Source organism: Marmota flaviventris, chromosome 1, assembly GCF_047511675.1.
Source record: "Marmota flaviventris isolate mMarFla1 chromosome 1, mMarFla1.hap1, whole genome shotgun sequence".
In the NCBI taxonomy this organism is placed as follows: Eukaryota; Metazoa; Chordata; class Mammalia; order Rodentia; family Sciuridae; genus Marmota; species Marmota flaviventris.
In genome coordinates, this window is record NC_092498.1 from 114,866,248 (window position 1) to 114,892,762 (window position 26,515).

At 40.2% G+C, this 26,515-nt stretch overlaps 1 protein-coding gene, 1 long non-coding RNA gene and 1 other non-coding gene across 3 annotated transcripts in view; 2 read left to right on the plus strand and 1 right to left on the minus strand.

The window, feature by feature from the left end:
* Window positions 1-2,423: 2,423 nt before the first annotated feature.
* Window positions 2,424-3,435, minus strand: LOC139704748 (uncharacterized). Its single transcript, XR_011706733.1, has 2 exons — window positions 3,371-3,435; window positions 2,424-2,710 (listed from the first exon to the last, which is right to left on the minus strand). It is a non-coding gene; the product is annotated as an uncharacterized lncRNA (long non-coding RNA).
* A 212-nt stretch (window positions 3,436-3,647) lies between these two features.
* Pitpnb (phosphatidylinositol transfer protein beta) overlaps window positions 3,648-26,515 on the plus strand; it is a 63,903-nt gene continuing 41,035 nt past the window's right edge. Inside the window, exons 1-7 of the mRNA XM_027955874.2 lie at window positions 3,648-3,750; window positions 8,286-8,316; window positions 11,619-11,764; window positions 22,665-22,756; window positions 23,515-23,522; window positions 24,047-24,121; window positions 25,989-26,072. Of these exons, the coding sequence (XP_027811675.1) occupies window positions 3,731-3,750; window positions 8,286-8,316; window positions 11,619-11,764; window positions 22,665-22,756; window positions 23,515-23,522; window positions 24,047-24,121; window positions 25,989-26,072 (456 nt within the window). The 5' untranslated portion in view covers window positions 3,648-3,730. The remainder of the gene's footprint in view (window positions 3,751-8,285; window positions 8,317-11,618; window positions 11,765-22,664; window positions 22,757-23,514; window positions 23,523-24,046; window positions 24,122-25,988; window positions 26,073-26,515) is intronic.
* On the plus strand, window positions 22,383-22,519 carry LOC139702971 (U4 spliceosomal RNA). The gene has a single exon (XR_011705529.1). It is a non-coding gene; the product is annotated as a U4 spliceosomal RNA (small nuclear RNA).

The window sequence follows — 26,515 nt, forward strand, 5'->3', positions numbered from 1 at the left end:
CTCTCTTTATTGAAGTAATCTTTCACTTCCTATATTTTCTGATTTCATTCCTTATACAGTCTTTTACTTCACAGATCAGTTTAACAACATACATTCTAAACTCCTTCTCTGACATTTCTTCCACTGCGGTGTCGATGGATTTTGTTGTGGGAGTATCTTGGTTTGTTTTTCAGTTTTTTTTCTTAGTTGTTGATAGATCTTTATTTATTTATACGTGGTGCTGAGAATTGAACCCAATGCCTCACACATGCCAAGCAAGTGCGCTACCACTGAGCCCCAGCCCCAGTATCTTGGTTTGTTTTGGGCGATTTGTTCCCTTGCTTTTTCATGTTGTTTGTGTCTACCCATTTACCAGTATGGATCTGAGGCAGTAGAGTTTCTATGCTGTGGATTTATAGTGTCCCTGAAGTTTTCTGGTACCTCACTGTTTAGGGGGAGACAAGTAACAACGACCAATGCAAACAATATACAGCATTAGACCAAAGAGTTTTTTTTTTTAAATTTTATTAGTTGATGATGTATCTTTATTTATTTATATGCGGTGCTGAGAATCGAACCCAATGCCTCACACATGCCAGGCAAGTGCTCTACCACTGAGCCACAACCCCAGCACCCAGACCAAAGAGTTTCTACTATAATATCTACAATGTTAATTATCACAATAAACAGAAATGTTATGATCAGTTATTACCTACAATAAAAACAGCCAGTTTACAAAAGGGTTTATAGTTTCAAATGGTGGACAAGGAGAGAATAGAAGTGATATAAGATGTGATGAGGGCTGGGGATGTGGCTCAAGTGTAATGTGTTCGCCTGGCATGCGCAGCGCGCTGGGTTCGATCCTCAGCACCACATAAAAAATAAAGATGTTGTGTCCACCGAAAACTAAAAAGTAAATAAATAAATATTAAAAAATTCTCTCTCTCTCTTTAAAAAGAAAAGATGTGATGATTATAAGGGAAGAGAGAAGTAAAAATTTAGAGAAAGAGTGAAGGAGAGACCAGTTAAAGTTGGTGTTAGAAGAAAAGAGAGAATCAAGGGAAACAGGTAGGAGGAAAAAATATACAAACTAAAAATTAAAAAAAATTAAATTAATACAAAACTAGAATATATTAATTGAACATCTGAATTCACAAAAAACTAATGCTAGAAAAGAGAAAAATACATGAAAATGTATAAATATCCATGTATCATTAAGATAATAATTAAACAAAGGAAAAGAATTTTTAAAAAAGGAAAAGAAAAAAATCTTGATGAAAAGTTAAAAGAATTTTTTTCTTTTGGAGTTCAAAATATTCTCAGCTTCTCTTCTCAGCAGTTTTAGATAGGGTCATCTGGAGTGTGATGCTGAAAACTCTGGATTGCTGGAGTGAGAGAGGTAATCCTATAGGCGGAATTCCTGGAAGGGGGATTTAGTCTTAGGTGGGCTGCAGGCTCTTTTCTAAATGTCAATTAGTCTGGAGATTTTAAATCAGTGCACCTCAGTGCGCAGTACTTGGTGGCCCACGTTGGAGTACTGCACTCCCGGGATCTCACATGGGTTCCGCCAATTCTTAGTCTCTACATCACCTTCAGACCCCATGTTTCCTGGTCCTGGGTTCAGTCTCCAAACAATCTCTCCTGCCCCAGCCCTTCTGAGTTCCTGGCCAGATGCGTCTCTCCCAGCCTGTCTGGCAAGCAGCTAGATAGGAGAGGGAGCAGTAGAACTGGGTGGGTTTCCACCACCAGTTGTTCCCTGTGTAAACGTCTCTCCACTTTTGATTTTCTTGGTCACGTAAGCACACTCTGTGTCGTGTGGTGTGTGTTTACCAGGCCTCTATTTCAGGCCAAACTTGGGTTTGCCAACAATCAGCTCTCTCAAATGCCAGCCTCTGCATGTGGCTGCAAAATGGTTCCTTCCCTGTCCTCTGCTCACTGTCTGGAGAGATGGCAGTTTCTTTCCCCGCAAACAAATATCATGCAGCACATCTTTCAGGTTTGTTGGGCGATGTCCTTGATCTCTTGTGTCCATGTCCAGACACACCTCAGGCCTCCCAAAATGCGGGTTCCTTTAATTCCCTTATCTCTCCGCTGTGCTCACAGAGGGTTCCGCTCTGAGTGGTTCTGCTTCTGGCCTGGCATGGCAGTGCTGTTAGGGATTTTTGCCTTATTTTATTATATCCAACCTCCTGTGACCCCTGTCTGCCTTGAACGTCCAGTTTTAAATTCCAGTAGAGCCCCTCCCCTTTTCATTTGCCCACCTTGTGGAGAAACTGTCTGTCTGCTCTCTTGGTTTCACACTACAGAGCAGCCGGGAACATGACCTCCTCTATCCTGCCATCTTGCTGTTCAGGGTTTACATCTTAATTTAAATTATTGCACCCGCTCTCTGGAAACTTTTAAAAAGGTTCCCATTCACTGAACATCTATTATACATCAGGTAATGTGTAACAAAGGTACTTTATTTGCTTCACACCCTTCATTCCTTTAAACAAATCTGTTGTACACAGATCTGTCTCCTTTTTCAGACCCATCAACTGAGCATCTGAGAGACACATGTACCTTGAGTTGGAAGAGCCAAGATTCAGGCCAGGTCTTTCTACTCTAAAGACCAACCTTGCCTTTCTCATAGTGGCACAATATTATGTTCTACGCTTTTATGTTCCATAAAATTAAAGCATTCTTGGAAATATTCCTAGTTTTTGTGGAAATACTTTCAATGAAGATCATCCTGGAAGGGAAGAAGGGGGGGAAAAATGGGAAGACAAAATGCTGAGTAAACAAAGCAAATGAAGCCATAGATCCTAGTAAAGTGTGCAAAAACATGAAACCATGCATGTGAATTTTGGCTGTTCACAAATTCCCTGGGAGCCTCACTAAAACGTCTTCAGACCCCAGATAAAGGACCCTTACTTTCTAGGGGACGCTCTTTGACCAGAGCTGTGTTGTATCAACTGGTGCAGTAAGGGTTTCACCCACTGCGTGATTTCAGGAATCTTTTGGTTTGCCTCAGTAAATCCACTAGCATTTGTACTGTAAGGAGCTATTTACTCCACAATTACATACAAGGGGAATGCTGAATTAATGCTTGTGTGAGGCCGGTAAAACTGGTTTAGTTTACCTCTGTGGGGGACTAGCAGTCGGGGCAAGGACCTGCGAGGACCTGCGAGGACAGCGAGTTTCTGGGCATCGGGAACAGCCTCCTGCGGACTCCAGGTCGGCAGAACCGGGAGGGTGCAGACCCCGCAAGGCCGGCTTCCAGAGCCCGTCAGAAGTCTGCAGGGAGGACTGAGGAAGTGAGGGGCAGCTAAGAGGGGATCCTCTACGAGCAGGGAGAGTACAGCACTAACAGTCGCAAAATGCCTTCCAGAGAACCCACTGAAACACTCACCGGAAACCGTAGGCTGCACACGTGCCTAGAGCGCCGGCCGCTGGTGGGAGGAGTCACTGAAAGCAGGCCGGCTTGCGCCCGCCTCTCGCGCAGGCGCAATAGAAGGCATTGGCTCTCCAGCGCGCTGCGTAGGTGCAGGGGAGGCCTCGTGCGCCCCTTGGGGCGTGCAACTGGGCGGAGCTAACCCCCCACTGGCGCGCTGACGCAATGGGTCGCGGCGGAAGGGTGTGGACGCGCCGGCGCGGCAGTGGCTCGGCGGCTAGGGAGGCGGGGCCGCGCATGCGTCTTGAGAGGCGGTAGCGGCGGCGGTGGCGGCAGAGGCGGCGGTAGCGGCGGCAGCTGTGAAGGGGTTCCGGGAAGATGGTGCTGATTAAGGAATTGTGAGTGGATCGGTGGGCGCGAAGGAAGGTTTGGGACGACGACTGTGGGAGATTCATTGACTGAGAAATTGCGAAATATTCCTAAGACGTAGTGAGCTCCCGGCCGGCCGCTCCCCGGCCGCTCTCCCGCTCCCCGGCGTGCGCCCCCGGCCCACCCTTGGGCCTTCAGCGGCGCGCCCCCCAGGCCCTCCGGGCGTTGCCGCGGTAACACGGCCGCCTTTTCCTCCCCGGGCGCAGGCGGCGGCGTGCGGGCCCCGGCGCGTGGCTCGGGAAGGCGCGGCGGGGAGTTTCCGCTGGGACCCGCCTCTTCCCCGGCCCTCCCCACCCCCGGTCTGTGTCTGGGCCGGTTCCCAGGCCCGCCGGTGGGACGGAGCCGCAGCTTCCGGGGGTGGGGGAAGACGCGGTGGTCTGACAGTGATTTGTCGCCCGGGGTGGAGTCTGTTTGTTACCCGCGGGAGATGCGATTGCCAGGTGAAGGCATCCCTACCTTCGGGAGCTTGGCGCTTGAAGTTCTGCTGCAGCCCTTAGACCCGATAAGCCGTGCTCCGCCGGGCAGCTAGGTGCCTTGGCCCGAGAGCTTCCTCCCTGCTCGGGAATCTCACTCCCCAGGTCTTTAGATGAGTTGGCTCTAGGGGACCCACCTGCTTCACGGGTTAAGGTGGGGCGTTAGACCCATGCACTGTCAAATGGAGGGGTTGTCGGGTGCAGCAGGGCCAAGGGATTTTGTTGAAAACTTAAGTTTTTTTCCCAACTGTCGGGGTCTGTTAACATCGCAGAAAATCTGGTTGTCAGTATTCAGCTGTCACACCTGGTTCCTGACTTCAGCCTCCCTTTCTGGGACAGCTTGGGATTTTTTAGTTTGGCCCATTCTTTGTTTTCTTCCCAAATTCACGTTTTCATTCCAAATTCTTTAAAAAATTTTTTTGACGTAATTTAACTGTCTCCAGACACCTTACTTGTAGCGTTAATTGTCCAATCTTTAAAAAGTCACTCATGTCACTTCCCTGCTTAAAACCGCCCAAAGACACACTGTCTCTTCAGAATAAAAGTCAAAAAGTCTGTGCAACAGCCTGCAAGGCCTTATCTGATTTTTTTTCCTTGTTGTAGTCCCATTGATTACTTTTCCTGTCTGTGCCCAGTCCAGCCTCAAAAGATTCCATCACTGATCTAACTATGAGCTCCGTTGAAGACCTGTTGGTTTTTGTTCTGCCTGAAATATGCTTCTGCTTTTTATGTGGTGCTGAGGATCGGACCCAGTGCCTCACACTTACTAGGCAGGTGCTCTACCACTGAGCCACAGCCACAGCGCTAGGTGTATTCTTAATGCATGTAAGGTCCACCGATTTGCCCATTTTCCCCACTTTTCTACCCCCTGATTCTTGAACCATCCCTAGCACATAGTGGATGCTCAACAAACACTTGTTTCATGAATTGATGAAAAACTACAACTTTTGTCAGTGACAGGATTCTGTGAAAAGATGTTTTTGTCTTTTGTTGTAGAGGGACGTTTTCTAATTAAAGCTCATTTATAATACTGAACTTTGGGTTTATGTAAAACTTCCAAGTTTCTTATAACAATGTATCATGCATTTGTTATTTTAATATATGATGTAAGTAGTAGCAGATATTAAGACAAATTGAGGATATAATTCAGGAAGAAATTGTCTCGGTTCAAGCCCCATAGATAGTTGTAGAACTGCTTTTAGGTCAGATATCTAGTCATTTTTTTTCTTTTGTTGGAATTACCTTCTCCCTCCAAAATGTGAATTTAAGTTTTCAGTTGATCCTTTGACAATTATGTAAGTAGTACATAGCTCATGGAAAGTAGTTCCTGCTGCGAATTTGCACACTAGTCTTTTTTGCAAATGTTTCCTTTCCCTATGAAAATTTAAATGCACTGAAATAACGAAAGTTGAAGTGTGCCCCGAGTCTGATTATTTTTCGTAAGGTGTACATTGCCCTTCTGGATGTTTACTTCTCTTATTTCTCTTGTGTGTCTTTCCCAGGGGTTTTTTTTTTCCTTTTCTTTTCTTTATAGACTTTTCTTTAGTTAAGGTTTTTTTTTTTTTTTTTTAAACACATTCCCAGTGTCTAGTATGGAATATGGCCTAGCATAGTCTAAGTACTCATATGGTTGAATGAAAAAATGATTCTTCCTACTCTCCAGTCATCTTTCTGAAATTGTTTTTGGTCAGGAGAGTGAATTAGTCATTCCTATATAAAGACATTGGTAAACTAAAATACTTTGGCAAATATTTGTTGTCCTAGAAAACTCTATTTTTGATAAAAATTTAAAAGTCAGAAATTACTTTGAGCGTGGGTGAGTTCCCTTCCATTTATTACTAACGCAGTAGATGAAGTTGCCATTAGCGTAATGTAAAGAATTTCACAAGGATTTTCAGAGATGTTTGTAAATTTTCAAATTATTCTGAAAATTGAATTTTACTTTTAGAATAATAATGGAAAATCAAAACCTGTCAGTTCCTTTTCCCATTTACTTTTTACTAAGCAAATCTTGAAGAAGTTTCTTGACTCATCACTCTGAATGTCTTAATCACTTTCGTTTTGTGAAAGAAATTTCTTTGAAAGTGCTACTAAACAAAATGGGGATCTTCACGCTAGTGCATATTTGTTGAAATCACTCAACTATGATTTCTTTTTGGTTTTGTGAGACTACAGGGAATATTTTTCTTTCCTCTCTGTCCCTTTGTCTCTACAGTCCCCTTGGTTCAGGTCTTTATTAGTAACACTTGAAGACCCTCCCAGAAGACTTGTATTCCTCATTCTCCTGACCCTCAGTGCTTTTAACCACCTCTCCATGACCTCCTGGGTCTTCTGTAGTTACATCATTTACCTCTTGGAACAACCTTCCAGGACTCCTTTTTGCCTGTAATTCATTTAATTCTTACCATAGTGTTCCAAGCCCTGAAAATGTCCCACCTCTGTCTTTCTAACTTTTCCTCCCCCAAGTTATGCCCTGTTTACTGAGACAGTGAGCAGTGAGTGTGTACCCTGAGGGGACAGCTAAGGTGATTAGGGATTTTTAGCTATGGAGGGACTTAGAGCAAGTTTATTCTTGATGAGAATTGAAACCAGTGACCATTGTAACTTTGAGATTGTCATCGTTTTTAAGTCACCATTATCAGTAAGAAAGAGTGACAAGTGACCCTTAGTCAAGGGGAGCAAATAACAGGCGACGTGTCCAGTTCATGTTGGAGATTAAGGTGATGTGACCATTCAGGGCAAATGTTTGAGGGGACTGTGGAGAGGAGATGGAGGTGCTGCTGGATGAAAACGAGATGTAGTATTCTAGGGTACAGTAATACCCTCTTCACATTGTGCAAAATAAAGCCAACTGAGAATGTCTAGGTTAAAAAAATCGCCACTAATGTAAGCAAGAAACTGACTTACTTGAGGAGAAGAGCAAAAACACTGCAGTTGGGGAGAAACTGGAATGAGTAAAACCATTGGGAATTTTCTGTAAATGACAATTGAGGTGACTGTGAGGTTGTTTTTTTTGTTGTTGTTGTTGTTTTTCTGCCCCCCCCTCCCGCTTTTTTTTTTTTACTTTAAATAAAAGACTAAGGAGAACCAAGTAAGGGAAAAAGGAAGTTGCTGTCTTGGAGCTCAGTGTTATGAGACAATCTCCAAAGAGGACTTTGGCTTTCAGATTTTATGGTAGAAATGGTTAAGGATGGAAATAAGGCATCTCTGTAAAAACTTAGAAAAAATGCAATATTCTGACATATAATAACACCATAATATTTTAAAAAAATAATTCTTTAATACTGTATTATAGGTAAAATGGAGTTATAAGGATATCATTTTAGTATGTCCAATAGAAAATTCTTGGACAGGATTAAACATCTATCAACCTTATTGAGTCTACCCTGGAAAAAATTATTGTAATTATAAAGTTTAAGATAGTTTCCTTAATAAAAGAGTTTTTTTTCTTTTTCTTTCTTTTTTTTTTTTTTTTTGGTGTGTGTGTGTTAATTTGAAAGGATTCCTTACTTATTTTTACCTGATGACACTTGAACAATTGGGTACTAAAGAAACAGTTTCTGGAAACATTTTTTATAAAATTCAAAATACATATTCTTTGAGAAGTGTCGTAAAAACAAAATGCACAGCATATAGATGGTCGATGAAACCATCTAAAAATTTCATGAGGGCAGATAATACATTCTGTACCCTGCAATTTTCAATGATGAGTTTTTTTTTTTCTTGTTTAATTTTACTTGTAAGAATTGCTGCAACTGCATCTTTGGGGTCCTGGAACATTGAGGACACTTAGTACAAATGATCATTGGGATTCAGGGGAGGGAGCTTTTTTTCTGTAGTTTAGAAACCTTTATTTAGGGTTGTGGGAATTGCAAAAACTCTCTTAGATAAATGACATAATTTTATTTTCAGATTTAAGAGTCCTATCTATTGTATCATTGGATTTAAAGTAAAAGATTTTTTTAAATCTTAGAGATCTGTGTTTAAAGCCATTAAAGCGTAATACATATTTTTTTCTTTTGTTATTTTAGCCGTGTGGTTTTGCCATGTTCTGTTCAGGAGGTAAGTCTTTCTTCTGAAAATTATTGGTATAATTTACTTTGATGTGTTTATCTAAACTCATTTCTTGGTAGTGTTCTTTTTTTTTTAATTCCAGTTTTGTAATAAAATATGAGTTGTGGTATATTATATATAATCAGTTGCAAACAAATTTCTGTTCTACTGCCTTGTTTTTGCAGAGTGTGAAGAATAAAATCCCAGCTTCTCAGGAGGCTGAGGTAGGAGGATGGCAAGTTCAAGTCCATCCTCAGCATTTTGGAGAGGCCCTAAGCAACTAAGCTAGATCTTGTCTCAAAATATTTAGGAAAGGGTTGGGGATGTAGCATCATGGTAAAGTGCCTTCAGTTCAGTCCCCCAAAAGAATAGAGTCTAACCAGTGCAGGGATTCTTTCTACACCATCCCAGGGAAATGAGGTTCCAGCCTCAACTGAAGAGCTTTTCAGGTTAAGTAGCTGGCTCCTATAAAAGCAACTGCTTTACTGTTGGGCATTTTAAAACATTTGTCTTTTCTTTAAGCCAAAATCTGCTTTCCCTTAATGTCTGACTGTTGTTCACACTTCACCCCACTTGGGATTGGATATAGAGTCTGCTCTGTTCTGCTTGTAGTAACCCTTCAGATTTCCTGATGGTGGCTCTCCTGCCAACCCCGCTACCTGCCAAGACTTTTTGTTCCAGTTTCAAAGGTCATAAGGTTAAACATCCCAGCACATTTATTTGGCCTAATATAACGAGACCTCTAGGCTTCCTCCCCAACAGGTCACATTGCTGTGTCATAGTTGTTTCCTTGAACTGAAAACAGTGTTCCAGACACAGTCTGACCAACATCTGACTGGGACAGCTTATCATCTTTCTTGATTTGTGTGTGCCATAGAAATAGATCACCTATAGAGGAACTGTGTCCTGCAGTTGCAGCCACCTGTAGTAGAGCCAGAAATGATGAAAAAAGAAAAAGCTGTCTGTTAAGTGAAGATATGAGTAGCAGGCCTCATAAAACTCCCCGGGGCCTTCTGTTACTTGCAAACAGTTCCTGCTTACTTGTCTGGTTTTCCTAGAGCTGTCAGAAGATTAGAAGCAGTGAATTGGAAGTGGGACAAAATAAACTGATAACCTAAGAGGTGACAGCTGACAGAAGATGGGGGGAAACGCAGGAACTGAAAAAGAGTAGCCAGTAGCCTTCTGGTCCTGAGTGATGTAGACATGAGCACAGCTTTGTGGGTCCTAGTAGTGCTTGACGTCTCACTGTGTTACAACACAGTCGAGACAAGTCAGGACCCCTGTTTATTTGCACAGTTGATTGTTTTGAACTTAAATGTGCAGCTTGACATTTGTTTTTATTGGCTTTTTTTGTTGTTGTTTCAGCTGGTTGAATCAGTTTGTTGAAATCTTTCTGAGTCTTGGTATTGTCACCCACACTACTCATAGCCTTTTGTTATGTTCAGATTTAATAAGCATGTCTCTTGTCTCTACTGAAATAATAATAATAATTGTTGTTATCATTATTTGGTACCGGGGGTTGAACCCAGGGCCACTCAACTACTGAGCCATATCCACAGTCCTATTTTGTATTTTCTTTAGAGACAGGATCTCACAAGTTGCTAATCACCTTGCCATTGCTCAGGCTGACTTTGAACTCACGATCCTCCTGCCTCAGTCTCCTGAGCAACTGGGATTACAGGTGTGCTCCACCATGCCCAGTTGAAATCATTCTTAAAATAAGAACAAGAGGAAGGCCTAGTAGCATGCCACAATTTATCAGTACATCAATCACTTTTTTTGGATATGGTTATTTAGTTGTCTCTATGTGAATTTTTTTACTCTGTGTTGATCAAGACCAAATTTACCTTTTGGTTGAATCATTTTTGTCCTGTTTATGTATATGACAGTGTCGAAAAGTACATTCTGAAGGACTTAAGGATTGTGGTGTGACTAGACTAACCCTAGTGTTGTAACAGCCCCTTTGCAGTCTAAAGTCCCTAGACACTTATTTTTGGACCATATAAGAAATTTGTTTGGTTCCAGCTTCCTAAACCCTTCCAAATTGAGTAAGATTGTGTGTGTGTGTTTTAAATTAATTTGCAAGATAGCATCCTATCCCCACAAGCTTTCTTTTTTCTTTTTTAAATAGTTGTAGTTGGACACAATACCTTTATTTTATTTATTTCTTTTATGTGGTGCTGAGGATCAAACCCAGGGCCTCGCATGTGCTAGGCAAGCGCTCTGCTGCTGAGCCACAATCCCAGCCCGTATCCCCACAAGCTTTTTAGATACTAATATTTTCAGTTTACAGTGACTCTTATTTCCTTAAATCAAATTTTAATTTTGGATTATGAGTTCTTGGAGGTAGATTTTTGTGCCTTTACTTTGATAATATAAAGAAAAAATGCTTCTTTAAGCTGTTTTCATTGGAAGGAAAAAGTTTTATCAGATTTGAAAAGAGATTGGAGCTGGTTTGGTGCTGTGGCTTCATCACTAGAACAAGTTAAACCATGAGAACTTTGCTTTTTGTTGCTTATGGGAATTGATAGTGACAGAGGACAGTGCTGTTTCCTCACAAATGTAGGTGCAGGTCACTGAGAATTGAGGTTCACTAATGAAAAACTTGTCAGCAAGTTACTGCCTTTTATGGTAATACTCGTATATTTATGATATTTTTAAAGCAGTTCCTGTTTACTCAAAGACTTTGTTTTAAAGTTCCGATTCCGGGTATCCAGTACTGTTTAGTTGAGCAAGGGCCAAATTGGGATGGCATACGTAAGTCATGAGGAAAAAAAAAAAAAAAACAGTTCTAAAATTTGGACCCCCATTGTACTTTGACTCTTCACGTGTTTGTTATTAAACTTTGTACCCTCCTTTTTATTGAGAACAGTATTCTGGTTGCTCAGCTTTAATTGACACAGTGACAATTATGTTCCTGCCATACTTTCCTCAGAATTTTATGAAGTTAAATGTGATACAATAGAAGTAAAAATGCTTTGGAACATACAAAAAAAAATTTTTTTTCAAAAGTTGAACAGAGTGTCAAGAAATTTTCTGCATAAATGGATAGTATGTATTAAAGCCACAAAATATTTATAACTGGCATTTTTTGAATAATGGAAATCCTATAAAATATATAAATACTGAAAGCTATATGATCACCTGCTGTTTGTCTTTTTTTAAACACTAATTTCCAGCTTGGGTTGTATTTTCATGTAGATCATGTGCTGCATGGTTTGGATATACTTTTCTCTGTCTTCTCTATTAAGGTTTTACTACAGGACATTTCTGTGTTTTTTAGTGAAAATCTGTGCTCTTTTACATTTTAGTATCAGGTTGGGCAGCTGTACTCTGTTGCAGAAGCTAGTAAGAATGAGACTGGTGGTGGAGAAGGAATTGAAGTCTTAAAGAATGAACCTTATGAGAAGGATGGAGAAAAGGGACAGTATACACACAAAATATATCACCTGAAAAGGTAAGTGGAGTATTCATCTTCGCTGCTCAGTCATTAAGTCAGTAGGCCATAAGTACCCAGCTTATGTAAAAACTACCTATCTTACTAGAAGACATGCTGAGGTACATTTCTTATTTCAATGTGACAATGTGTTGCATTTTAATTTCTTGAGAGAATTTCTTCCTTATTGGTTATTTTTAAGTTGTAAAAACATTTTCGTTTGTTTATAACAAAAATTCAAACAACAAAGAGAACTTTAAGACAACTTGGTCCCTAGCCCTTGTATCAAATATCCATACCCACAGAGAAGAACACTAGCAGTGAATGGTTTAAGGGTTTATCTTTCTAGATCATTTTTTCTGTACTTAAAGATATTTTTAAAAATAAGCGTGTGTATGTGTATAATTTTTATCAGCTTTAGTTTTCTGCTAAAATGAGAAGATTCATACTGGACGGTTTGCTTTATTTTTTGTGTAATAACAGGTCATAAACAGACATTCTCCATGTTTTTATTTCATATCCCTGTGATTCTTTTTAAAGTCGAGTAACATTTTTTAGCATGGGCATGCCATAGTTTACGTAACCATTCTTTATGTTACAGAGTCTTTTAGGTATTACTTTTTGTCTCTTAAAAATGATGTTTCTGTTGAGTGAACCTCGTTGTACATAAGTCTTATGTCTTAGATTACTATTGTCTAAGAGAAATTTGTGAAAGTTGGATTTCTGGGAGGGCATACTCATTGTAAATTTTGACATTACTGCCAAATTGCCCTTCCAAGAGTTTGCTACTGTTCATTTTTCATATTATTATTCTTAAATTTTTACCAATTTTATACACAGAAATTAGCCTCTTATTTAAGTTTGAATCTCTTCATAGTGAGAGTGAAAGTCTTCGTGGTAACTGACCAGTTGGATTTCTCGTATAACTTGACTGTCCATTGTTGTTTTGGTTTATCCAAGTTCTTTTGCACATTTTCCTAAATTTGGCAGTCTAATCTCTATCTTTGCTATAAATATTTTAAAATAGAAAGGCATGTCAGAGCCAAAGGCACCCAAGAGCCAAAGATGAGTAGTGGCTTTTAAAAGTCCCTTCTGTCAGTCATCTCCCAGGTTATTAAGAGCAGGAGGCAATTTCTGCTTTCTTCTTGCTTTTATTTTCTTCATAGTCCAGTAAATTATGCTCCTGTTTCGTAGAGTTCCATGCAGTGTGGATGAGCTGTGGTGATTAGTATTTTTCTTATTTTCTCAGTTTAACTCTACAGATTGGTTTATGATGATGCATGAACATAAAATAGGCTATCACTTTATAGATCTTAAATTTTATCATTATTTTCTGATAGAATACAGCATTTCTTTGTTTCTGTTGCAGGTTTGACCTGAGAAATAATGAAGTTGGTGACTGATCAATCAGTTATCCAGAGATTGACTTATGGTGTCTTTAAATTTGTTAGCAACAAATATCTAAAGCAGTGTCACTTGACAGAATATTTGGGTATTCCATATGGCACAGTTTAATGATGATTAATGATGATAGTGTTGCTTACACATACTTAGCTTTACTTTTCTAAAGTTTTAATTCACCCATTAATTGATTTCTATTGACACATTAGAGTTCCTTTTATAAATGTTGGACTCTTTCTGGTAATTGTAAAATGAACCAAAAAGTTTAATATATAAGCTCTCTATTAGTCTGTGATGTTCTTTTGTTTTGTTTTGTTGTGATAACAGGGATTGAACCCAGGTGTGCTTTACCACTGAGCCACGTCCCCAGCCCTTTTTTTTTACTTTGAGATAGAGTCTCACTAAGTTGCTTAGGGCCTCACTAAGTGGCTGGGACTGGCTTTGAACTTGCCATCCTCTTTTCTCAGCCTCGCAAGCACTGGGATAGCAGGCCATGCAGCAGTGCACCCGGCTGTGAGACCTTTTAAAATCAGTGTTCCATTTAAATAGGATAGGTTGAAACAGATTCCTGATATCCTCTGGTTGAAATATTAAGAGTTTGATTGTTGGAAATGCTTGCCACATTATCATATGGTCATTTGCTAAATAATGCACGTATATATAATACGTTTCACATTTTTAAAAAACTAATCTGAAAAAAGCCTAGAAAGATTTATTAAGATGAAAAGAAAGATTATCGGTTGATTGTAGGATGTGGATGATTTAAAAACATTCTTACTCTTTTGTGATTTTTTTTTTTTATGAGAAAGAGAAAGCGTTAAATACCACTTCTGAAAATCTGATTTAGGTAGCACTACAGCCATAAATAATAACTCTGTCTAGTTGAAGAGGCCTATAAATATGGTCAGTAAGATATTCTTACTTAAGAGCTTATTTGGGCCTGAGGTTCAAAATTCCTTTTAGGCTTTTAGTGGATTAAATAAAGTCTTGGCTCACTGGAGGCCAGCCTGCCTGCACACTTGGGCTTTTGGAACAGCTTCTTCAATTCCAAGCACCCTTTAGTTTTACCCTTTCCCCACACTTGCTTCCTACCCATCATTATGGTCCTGTGAAAAAGGCTATCTCAAGAAGACAGACACCAAGGCACATGTTTACCCACAGTCACATTGCCAATAAGTGGCAAGATGGTGATTTTTTTTTGATTGAAGTGGCAGTCTTGGGTGCCTGACAACAAGACCAGAACCCAGGTCTCCCATGAAAAGGAACAGGGGAACAGATTGGGTGGTGAGACTGTGTGGCACAGGTGGCGCTGAGCATGGAGTTACAGAGAGGTGGGAGACAGGACAGGGAAGGGAGCATCCACTCAGGTAAGAATGAGAAAGGGCCAGCATCCTACCCATTGATAAGACAAGTCAGGGATTGGTGGTCAGCCTGAGAGGGAGGATGGCTGTTGGGGCCAGGACTATCAGATGCTGGTACTCAAATTCCTAAGTTCACATTGAAGGCACATTGGACACAGGACAACTATATTGTGGAAGGACAAATTTCTGTCTCATTTCAGAACACCTAATTTAGCAATAGGAGCTGAGGCCTTTGCTGTACTGCAAGAAAACCCTGACCCAGGGCAAGGCTGGTGGCACATCCCCTTAGTTTCCTCAGGGGCATGAGGTTAGCGTTCTAAAGGTGCACCCGCCCTCTCTGGAGACTTAATGGAGCTCTCTTCCTGGGAGAGTTAAGGTTTGTGTCTTCAGGATGTGTTTCTTTCCCAGTATTGATCCCATTAGTTGACCCACACTGTGTGCACTGTCCCATGTAACATCATCAGTGACATTTCACAGTTTGGCTGAGGCTATCGGCACCTCATTTTACACTTGAGGTGCTTGAAATTCTGAGATTCACTTTACTCATAATAACCAAAGTCTCCGAATTCCCTGGCTAGTGTGCTTTTCCACTAGCAGAACACTACTTGGTAAAGTGTGTATACTTGATCTCAACCAGATGATTGAGAAACACTCTTGGCACAAGGTATCTAACTCCAAAGTAGTGACTCGGCAAGGGACATTTTATAAGTCTGTTTTCCCAGAAACTTCATCACTGGCCCCATCTCACTGCTGTTTTGGTAGCAGACAGAGGACGGGAACCTCAGCTGTGATCTGGAGCCTGCCCTCTTAACCATTTTGCTTTGCTTTGCTTCTGATCCCCAGGGAGAGTCTGCATATTTTCCCATTCCTGAAGTGAGTGCCGTGGGGCTCCATGGAGCAATTCTTCTGGAATCTCAGGTTCCACCATATCTCATTTCTCATAAGCCTTTAAGTCTAAAGTCCTCCAAAGTAAACTTAGCAAGGTCGTCAGAATTATTCATGTGACCTTAGTTGTTACACCTCCATTCAGAACAAAAATCCTTATTTCTAAGCAGGTCAGTCTCTTTGCTGTCCTCTGGAAGTGACCTGTCAGTTGTTCAGTGCCACTTGCCTCCCCCAGTCTCTGTTTGTTCAGTCCTTCACACTTTTTTTTTTTTTAATGTTGGGCCTTTTTGTGTGCAGAGGCATTTGGCCTCTTGAATTCTATTCATGTGCTATATTAACCTTTCTTCCCTCAACTCATCACTTTTTGTTCCTTTCACTCATTTTGACACCTGGTCATATATTTCCATTATTTGTCTTGGACCTCATTTTCTACGACAGTGTTGAGTATCTTTCCTTATTTAGTACAGACTTTCTATAGTAGGTGATGGTGAAGGAAGGCAATTTAGTGGGCAAAGTTTTTTTTTTTTTTTTTGACCAGGGATTGAGCCGGGATGCTTAACTGCTGAGCCACATCTCTAGTCCTTTTTTTATTTTTTATTTTGAGACAGGACTTCCTAAATTGCTTATGGCTTTGCTAAATTGTTGAGACTGGCCTTGAACTTGTGATCCTCCTGCTTCAGCCTCTGGAGTTTCTGGGATTACAGGCGTGCACCAACACACCTGGCTAGGCAAAGAAATTTGAAGCAGAACAACGAAATGTGTTGTAGCTTTTGAAATGGTTAAGAGAGAAAGCTCAGCTGTCCCAAGACTTCATTGTTCAAACACACTGATCTGCCCTTTTTGTTCTTTTTGTTAGTTTGTTTGTCACTTCTTGGGGAAAGCTTTGTTCTTTTTCAGTTCTTGTAAGCATTATGCCATCACCACCGTCAGTCAGTCCTGGATGATAGATTGTAAAGTTTTGTCAGCTCCAGAATGGCCCTGTTTTCCAGAAGTTAAAACAGCAAGGGTTTTGTTGAAAATCATTTTAAAATTTCATGTTATTCAAGGTAAGAGTTCATTTTTGTAAGCAAAAAGTAATCATTTTCCAGGAACTTAAGTTATGTTTAAAAAGGAGAAGTTTAAGTTGCCAGAAAATATAAATGTGGACGATGCTTCACATTCAGAGGACGTATTGTACAAGTAACGAGTCAATAAATAATCAATTCATTCCTGAGTCAAACGTCAGTCATTGTGGGCATGTCATTTTTTTTCTTTGTATGTAGTTGGGTCTCTTCATGTGTCACACAGTGGGAAGTTTTCTGAATCGAGAGTAATTCTATTCCAGAAGAACATCAGAAATATTTTCTGAATTATGTTCTTTCCTCTTTATGGTTTATCTCCTTTTTCATTACTATTCTTCTCTTATTAGGTGAAAGATACTTTCTTGTTTTTGTTTTTTAATCTCCATTTATTCCTTTTCCACAAATTCAGATTTTAAACCATTTTTCTTTTTTTTCCCTTATGCACTCTTTTTTTCTTCTTCCTCCATCTCCATTGCTGGTCTGACACACATAAGTCACCGTCACCGTCACCTCTCTCTCAACCCCTCCATTCGTCTCCAGACTGCTGTGTAGACATCCAGTTTGCTTGTTTTCATTTGGGTTTTTAAAAATATAGAGATAATTTACTGCCATAAAACTCATCCTTTCAAAGGGGGGCTCAGTGGTGTTCGCAGAATTGTCTAACTACCATTTCTATCTGATCTGAGAATATCTTCTACACTCTAAAAAGAAAAAGAAACCCTGTTGCCGTTTGTAGGCACTGTCTATTACCCCTTCCTCCGGCTCCTGGCCCCAGTCCCTGTCCACAGAGGTGCCTTTTGTGGTCAGCTTCTTCTCCTTAGCACACTGTTGAGGCTCATCCATGTTAAAGCATATATCAGTGCTACCGTTTTTGTTGCCAATAATATTCCATTGTGTAAAAATACCACATTTTGTTTGTGTTGGACATCTGGGTTGTTTCTACTTTTTGTCTATTCTGAAGAATGCTGTGAATATTTGTACATAAGTTTTTTAAAATTATTATTTTACATGTTGATGGACCTTTATTTTGTTTGTGTATTTATATGCAGTGCTGAAAATTGAACCCAGGGCCTCACACATGCCAGGCAAGTGCTCAACCTCTCAGCCCCAGCCCCAGCCCTGGACATAGTTTTTTGTGTGAACGTGTTTTCATTTCTCCAGGGTAGAGAACCAGCAAGTGGAGTTGTAGGGTCATAAGATGGTCATATAAGTATGGTTGACCTTTTGAGGAACTGCCAAACTGTTTTCCAAAGCAGCTGCACCATTTTACATTCCCACCAGGAGGATACAAGATTCCATTTTCTCCATAACCTCACCAATACTTGTTATTATCTGTGTGATTATAGCCCTCTGTTTGGCGGGGGGAGGGAGGAGAAATGGTACCTTACTTGGTTTGAGTTGCATTTTCCTCATGATTAATGATATTGGGCATCATCTTTGTGCACTTTGGTTATTTGTATGTCTTTGAAGAACTCTCTGTTGAAATCTTTGTCCTGTGTTTGACTTGAGTTTCTTTGTTTCTGAATTGTAAGAGTTCTTTATATATTCTGGATACTAATATCTAATGGATATAGGATTTGTAGTTTTCTTTCCTCTATTTTATGGGGTGTCTTTCACTTCTTTGACAGTATCTTTTTATTTTTACTTTTTCGTAACAGATGGACACAATACCTCTATTTTATGTATTTCTTTTATTATTCTATTTATTTATTTTATTATTTTATTTATTATTAGGTGCCTAGGATTGAACCCAGTCCCTCACACGTACTAGGCAAGCGCTCTGCCATTGAGCCACAACCCCATCCTTGACAGTATCTTTAAAAGCTTTAAATGTTTTTAATTTTGATGAAGTTCACTTTATTTTTTATTTTTTATCTTTTATTGTTCATGTTTTGGTGTCAATTATAAATATTACTTATTCCAGAGGTTATGAAGATTTACATCTATGGTTTTTTTGGAAGAATTTTATTTTCCATTTACTTTTAGGTTGTTATCCATTTTGAGTTAATTTTGACCACCATTCATTCTTGCTTGTTCTAATTAATGTTCCTCACAAATCCAGAAGGATCTCAGAACTTAAAAGCAGGTTGTGTCATTTCCCTTCTTGGTGTCATCACTGGCTTCCCACCTTACAGAGAACAGAATCCAGACTCTGGGCCATCAGGTGGGCTGGGCCCCATGTGATCTGCCGGCTTCCCACCTCATTAGCCAGCCTCATCTTCATCTTGTCTCCGCTCTTTTGGTCACCACAGTGCAGCCATGCTAGAGGCCTCAGTGGCTCTAGCAGGCCAAGTCTTATGCTATCATAGGATTGGCCATTTTTTTTTTCTGCATCCGTTCCCTCTGGTGATCATTGTCCCGTCACTCCTTCGGAGGGCCCTCCCTTGCTGACTCTTCCTCATCTCACTGCACTGCAGGAGACTGATAGTTCTCTTTGCCTTTTGTTGTCTAGAGTTTGTTTTCTGCCTCCTTCCCTGGAAGGTAAGGACTGGTCCCTGTTTATTCAGCCGTATTGGCATAGCTCCCGGCACCGTGCACACTCAGTAAACACTTGTATGGGTAAATAAGTGACATGCTCAGTGTGTTTAAGATCTCTTTCAGTAGATTACAAAGTGAAAGATTAATTGTTTTATTTATGGCATAGTAATTTGGTCTTAATTCTTCCCATAGGACGGAGGATAAGAAATAGAACTTTTCAGTGGTTAGGCTATTTATAGGTAGATATAAATTTTTCAAGGGAAAAATGCTGTTTGAAATGATTTGCCAAAATATTTATCTCAGGAATCAGAACTTAAAAAGGAATACTTCAAGATCAGAAGTTACATGATAGTGATTTGTTATGTGTCTTTTAAACCTTTCTTTTCCTATACTGCTGTAACAAAGTTGCCTTGCTTTAAAACAAACAGCTTTACAACCATTATTAAGGTGAGATTTATTGTTATTTTATGTATTTATTTATTAATTTAGGTACCAGGGATTGAATCCAGGGGTGCTTAACCACTGAGCCATATCCTCAATCCTTTTTAATATTTTAATTAGAGAGGGGGTCTTGTTAAATTGCTTAGGTCCCTGCTAACTTGCTGAGGCTGGCTTTGAACTTGCCATCTTCCTGCCTCAGCCTTGTGTGCCACCATTCCCAGCCCTGAGATCTTAATACTTTAATCTTAATCCTTTCAACATAATTGAATAAGATTCTGTGGTAGGATTTTACCATGAAATTAAACATCTTTAAAGTGCATTTAGAGTGGGGAGGAGGAGGGACCGTCGAGCTTTGAGCATTCTGCTGTGGGTAGTTCTTACCTTAACAGCTGAGATCTGGTCGAAGTTACCTTGAAGTCAAGTTGGGAACATTGGCTAGTTGTGGGAGAATAGCATTTCATGAATAGTTTGGGAAGAACATATGAAGGAATGTCCTTTTCCTGTGCTCTATTTTGAAGGCCTAGCTCATTTTGTAAATTCATTCAGTATTTTCCCTTTTCTGAGGCCCCCTAAGCAGCATTTCCTGCATTTTATTAAAGTGATCTCCTGATGAAAAATGATGTACATGCTTTTAATTATATATAAATGGCACACCTGAATTGCCTTGTTCGAAACCCTCAAGGTTGCCATTATTGACAATTGCTGCTCTTTAAAGTAGAATCTTATTTACTTCATTTGTGCATGTCCCCCAAGGTCAGCCAGTTCCTTGGATTCATTAGGAGCAGTGTCAATGTTCTTATGTTACATGTAGAAGAGACAGTAAATTTGAAACAAAACCAGCTCAAAGATTTGGACCTTATTAAATAAATCAAAAGAAACTAACAAAAAATGAATTGTTGGAATTCACATGGGGGAGAGGGTGGTCCTGGAGAGTAGAGTGGGCAGTTGGGACCCAGATGGAGAAGTAGTGCCACCTCTTGTAGATGTGGTTCTTGACAGCCTGTGTAATGGCTGCCACTTTGTTTTTCTATTTGGGTCAACAAATTTTAGAACATTTTATGACTATTTAAAGATTGTCACTATTGGCCACTCTAGGGAAGTTAAAAGTGTTTCTGAGCTAGGTGGCTATGTGTTTCATAGCTGGTTTTGGTCTGTCTTTTCTAAGTTGACCAGCTGGATTACTGATAGGTATTTGTCCCACTCTCAGACAGACTGGTAATTTCGTAGCTTGCCTTTGGTTAATTGTATGTGCTGCAGTATACTTTGGTTAAGTCTCACCCATATTTAAAGGGCTATTGATTTTAGCTCTTCAGCAGTGTGAGATTTTTGTACTAGATGTTCTTGGACTTTTAAGGTAATACTATGTTCAGTTATCCTGGCTTTGTATTTCTTAAGTTTGAATCATCCCACGATTTGAAAAGAATCAGTGATCAAAGAGTTAGTGCTCTGTTATTATCTTTGAAGTCCGTGACGGCACATGTAAACCTCTTTATGCCCTTGGAATCTCAGTTGAACTGTCATATGTAATAGTACATTAGTTTTTCTTTTCCTGAGTTAATGTGCCAGACAGAATAGGTGAAAGCCCCAAGCTGTGCACCTGTTTGAAGTACCTTGAGCCTGAAATCTAAGGGCTCCAAGGAGGGTTGTCTGCACTGCCTCTTCTGTTGGCGCTTAGCTCTCTGGCTGGTGTGTTTCTCGCCATTTACCTTGCTTAACCTCCAAAATTCAACAGAAGAATAGCTCTGGCCGGCTGCTTAATTTTATTATAGGCCAGAAGTCCTTGCTGGATGCCAGGTCTTCTGAGTTTATTCTTTTAGTTGAAGAAACTAAGTTTTATTTCAAAGTTCTCAGAGAAACAGCTATGTGGAAATATGTGTTTATAGTGCTTGAAAGTTGGAGGATATAGTTTTGATTTATAGATATTTAGCCTCTTACATGCTGATTATCTGAAGTGATGAAATACCTCACATTGTTATTGGATGATTTAAATGAGTAAAGGTGTGATTTGCTTCATGGCAAATCATAGTTAAAATTGTTGACTACCATTATTTGTGCTCTCATTGTACTGCACAGTGTGCTGAGTCCATTACAGATACTGTCTGATTGAACCTTCTCAGCACCTGCACAGTAGGTAATGTGAACCCCACTAATTCGTGAGAAATTCAGAGAAGCCAGTAATAGCCCAGGTCATCTTGGAGCTTCTCAGCGATGTCAAGATTTGAGTCTAGTATGTGTGAAAACCTTTTGTGGTGAAGCTCCTGAAAACCTTTTGTGGTGAAGCTCCTCTCCTTATAGAAGGCTCCAGTCAAAACAAATGATCATTTTGTTTGCATTTCTTTGAAGACTGGTAACTGATTTTTCCATTTGTTAATAGCATTTTCTAGGCAAGTGCTCCATCACCAAGCTACACCCCCAGCTACTTGGAGGAGGGAGGGAGGGAGGGAGGGAGAGAGAGAGAGAGAGAGAGAGAGAGAGAGAGAGAGAGAGCGCGCGCACACACGTTGGGGGCATGCATGGACTTGCGATGCTGGGTATCAACCCAGGCCTTGCACCGGCAAGTGCTGTGTGCTGAGCTGTATGCCCAGCCCTGTGGGCAGTGTTTGCTGTTGGTAATATGTTGGTGGATATCCTTTGTCTGTCTTTGGGGACTGCTCCTGACTGTGAGGAAGTTGCATAAGCTTGGTGGGTGCTAGTCATGTATGCAGCCCTTTTCATATTACAGGCAGCAAGTGACAGCCACCTGTGAAGCCTATAGGATTTTATAATTGGTTATGTTTGAATTTCTCATTTTCTGTGTGATCTTTCCCATTGTCACTATTTGACAGGCCTTTTCTATAAAACATATTAGACTTTTATTTAGGGATATTCTCTTATTCTGGGGCTTTTTGTGGTTCAGGAACTAGCATAATATAGTTTTACTACATGAGAATTTTGTGTTGTAGTAATGTGTAGCTAGGGCAGCTTGGTTAACTCTCAGATTTCATACCAGGAGAATAATTAAAAAACTCCAAGAGCTTTGCGCAGTGGCAGTATCGTAGCCATTGAGGTTTATCCGAGGCGCGATTATTGCTAATTGAAAAAACTCCAAGAAAGAATTCCTTCTATTTAAAAATTTAAAAACAACAGAATCCCTTTATATAGTTTAACTTTCTCAATCATTTTGTTACTTTTTATGTTAATTTTCTACCTGATTAATCTACAGTAATGATCACATTTAATAAAAGTATTTTTTGATACAAAAAAGTTAATGACTGAGTGAAAATACATACAATCTCAATCTCTCTCTCCTTACAGCAAAGTTCCCACCTTCGTGAGGATGATTGCTCCTGAGGGCTCCTTGGTGTTTCACGAGAAAGCCTGGAACGCCTACCCCTACTGCAGGACAAGTAAGCCTCGTCCCCAGCAGCACTTCACCCCTCTGCGCTGAGGAGGAGGAGCAAGGACTCCCAGTGCCCGGGTGTCTGAGAAGGGTTGTTTGAGTGATGGCAGGAGAGTGGCTACATTGGGTTCATCTCCCAGACCTTGTGAAGGGCATGGGGTTTACTCCCAGATGACAGTCACACTGATGTCCTTGCTGACTGTGCTGGCTCTAGGGTGAGCAGATGCATACTTTGAGATCCTAAAGAAAGCTCACCCACACTCAGAAGTTCTGTTTGGTGGACTTTCAACAGTAGTTTACGTACGTTGCTACATGACAGGAGAGGGAGATGACAGACTTCTGAAACGTCTGCTGTCATTTGCTAAATTAATTCTATAGTGTTTTTCTCTTGTGACATTATTCTTTTAAGCTTTATTTTATTTCTTCAAAATTTATCTTAGTTGTCAATGGATCTTTATTTTATTTATTTATATGTGGTGGTAAGAATCGAATCCAGTGCTGGGCAAGTGCTCTACCCCTGAGCCCCAGCCCCAGCATTATTTTAAAGTTACATTAGTCTCAATATTTTATTTGGACCTCATAATCTAAGGTATCCTATGGTGTCACTTGTGTACAAACTGTATTTTGAAAACATAAGCTACTAAATGTTCTGTGTTTTCAGGTAGTTTAGTCTTTGTGGCATAAAATATTGGGACAGATTGTTTTGACTCGAATTAATATTCTGAAATTTTTCCTGTTTCATTGCCTGCCTCCATTGTGCCTCAGTTGTAACGGTGAGTAAAACTTTGTGTTCCATTCTCTTATCTTTATTTAGTCCATATTGTAATTTTTAATTTTTTGGTAATTATCTTGTTTTTGTTTTTAAACTAAAACTACCCATTGCTTCATGGCTCCCTCCCCCCAAGTCCTGCTCCACCATATGTCCCCGGGGCTAATGGGCTCTTTCCAGTCTTCTCTCCAGGTCTCCCTTTTGATTTCATTTTGCTTTTGCTGCCTCCTTTTAGTGCCAGATTTACTGACCAAACCTCATAGCTGCGTTTACTATATTATTATGTTAGCCCTATAAGCTACGTGACAAGTAGGACTGTTTACATTATTTAGAAGCATGCAGCATTTAGTTTGCTTGACAAGTCTGTAAAGATCAGTAGCTAATGATCGTTAGTCACTTGAGGTAGGTCTCTTGGTAGAGTCAAAGCATGGCATGGTGCTGGTGCTGGTGCTGGAAAAGGCTCCTGTGTACACAAGCCCCGGAGAACTGGTGAAACATCATGTCATGTTCCTCTTGTGTTTTCTACAGAATGAATATATGAAAGATGATTTCTTCATTAAAATTGAGACATGGCACAAACCAGACTTGGGAACATCAGACAACGTAAGTTGTGAGGGCTGGGAGGAGGGTAGCCTGAGACAGGCATTATCACCCCATGTACATGGATGGCCACACTGCTGGAGTGACTGCACCCTGTGCAACAGGAGGAAGGAGAAGCTGTGCTCCATTTGTGTATACTCCACTGTCACCTAGGGCCAACTAGAACAAATAGTTCTAGGTAAAAGAAAAAAAAGAAAAAACATTAAGTTGCTGCTCCTCACTTTCAGCGCAGAAACCCTTGGAAAGGGAATTACTGTGTCTAGTGTATTCTGTCGTCAACAAAGTGAAGTTACCTGCATCAGACTAGCCGCTGGCCACATCAGACGGTGTCAAATTTAGGTGAGGCAAGCAAGCAGCCAGAAACGGGGGGCTTTCCTTGTCAGTCTCTTGCCATGACACTCTCTGGAACCGGGAGAGAGTGGATCATCAAAGTTCACTGATAATCCCCCAACCCAGTTTTAACCGTTAGTGTACAATGCCTTCATCTCTGTGTACTTGCCAGAGTTGCTCTAGCATAACGGAATGATTGCTTTCATTTTTACCTCCTACCCACTTTACTGGAGTATGGGTTGGTTGATGTCAGAGAAATGACCAGAAGTCAGGAGGGAGAAGTTTCTTTGAATAATTTACAAAAATGTGGGCAAGCTTCAAGAATCAGCTAGGACGGGACTTATGGTACATGCCTGTAATCCCAGCGGCTTAGGAGGCTAGGGCAGGAGTTCAAAGCCAGCCTCAGCAACTTAGCAAGGAGCTAAGCAACTTCAGTGAGACCCTGCCTCTAAATAAAATACAAAATAGGGCTGGGGGTGTGTGGCTCAGTGGTCGAGTGCCCCGAGTTCAATCTCCAGCACCAAAAAAAAAAAAAAAAAAAAAGAACATCATCTTGGACTCACAGACATGATTCTTAAGGCCTGTTGGGAAATGTGAAAAGGGCATCTGGCATCCTTGGTGGATGCACTGGCAATGTGTGGTCCCTGGGCCAGCAGCAGCATCTGGGAACTCATTAGGAATGCAGACTCAGTCCCCACCCAGAGCTCCTGGATCCCAAGCTCTAGAGTGGGATCCAGGAGTCGTTTTTTTGATGTACACCCCAGTTTGAGAACTACCATTCCAATCATAGGATGTACTGTTGGTGGTAACGATTGTGGTAAATTCTATTCTTATTGTTCTAGGATTGTGCTCTTTTGTAATTGATGCCTTCTAATAGAACTTTTGAATTTTAATTTGTAGTACTTTAGTTTTCTTTCAAGTGATCATTTGACATTTCATGGGTTTTCATAGTAATTCTCTAAAATTTAGGGTTTGGATGAGATAGTTTGGTGTGTTTTAATTCATGTGTGGGTTAGTTAGTCTGCCATTTTCAGCTCTCAAGTGGGTGTATCTGTTGGCAGTTCTTAAACAATGCTTAATTGGTTCATGAAGTTTCAGAAATAAAAGACCAGTAATAAAGCATAGAGGAGTCAACATCATACTGAAAATGAACCGCTTTGGGTATAGCAAATTCAGGAGAGGTTTTGGAGTGTACAGTGCAGCCTGGAGCCTGATTCTGAGACTCCTTGTATTAGCACATGACCTACAGCTTTGAAGACTTTGTTGTTTTAACACAGGTCAGATGAGAACTACCACCAGGTGACATTGACAGATTTCTTTCATGTGTCAGTGTCCCCCCTTATTTGGGGGTGCTTAAGGCTGTAATAATTCCTAGATCCCTCGAGATCAGATAGCTAATATGATAGGTAATTTGCATTTTTTTCATTCCCCGTAATGTATTCTAAGATTCATGATGGAGATTATACATGTAAGTGTGATAGTTTTACCTAACAAGAATAATCTAGATTTTTGTTGTTTCATTTCTCTTTGTTGTTTATAGGTACACAGTTTGGATCCAAACACATGGAAAACTGTCGAAATTGTCCACATAGATATTGCAGATCGAAGTCAAGTTGAACCAGCAGTAAGTAAAATGCCACTTGATGACATTTTAATGTATCCCCATTTACATGTAAAAGTGGTTTTCTTTCTTTCCTTTATGACCTGTATTTGCACACTGAAATAAGCCTGGAGCTCAGCCTCAGCAAAGAGATTCAGAGTGAGAGAAGGCAACTTGTTTCTGTGTGTATCTTGCCTCTGTGCAAGTGATCCATTTTAAGAAATTACAGTATAGCTGGTGTACACAGGTGTGTGTTTTTATTGAAAAAACATTGTTTACAGAAGTGTTCTCTCTGGAGTTTTTTTTATTTTTTATTTGTTCTGATCAGTTATACATGACAGCAGAGTGCTCTTCGATTCATTGTACACAAATGGTGCACAATTTTTCACTTATCTGATTGTGCACAAAGTAGAATCACACTATCGTGCATTCATACATGTACCTAGGGTAATGGTGTCCATCTCATC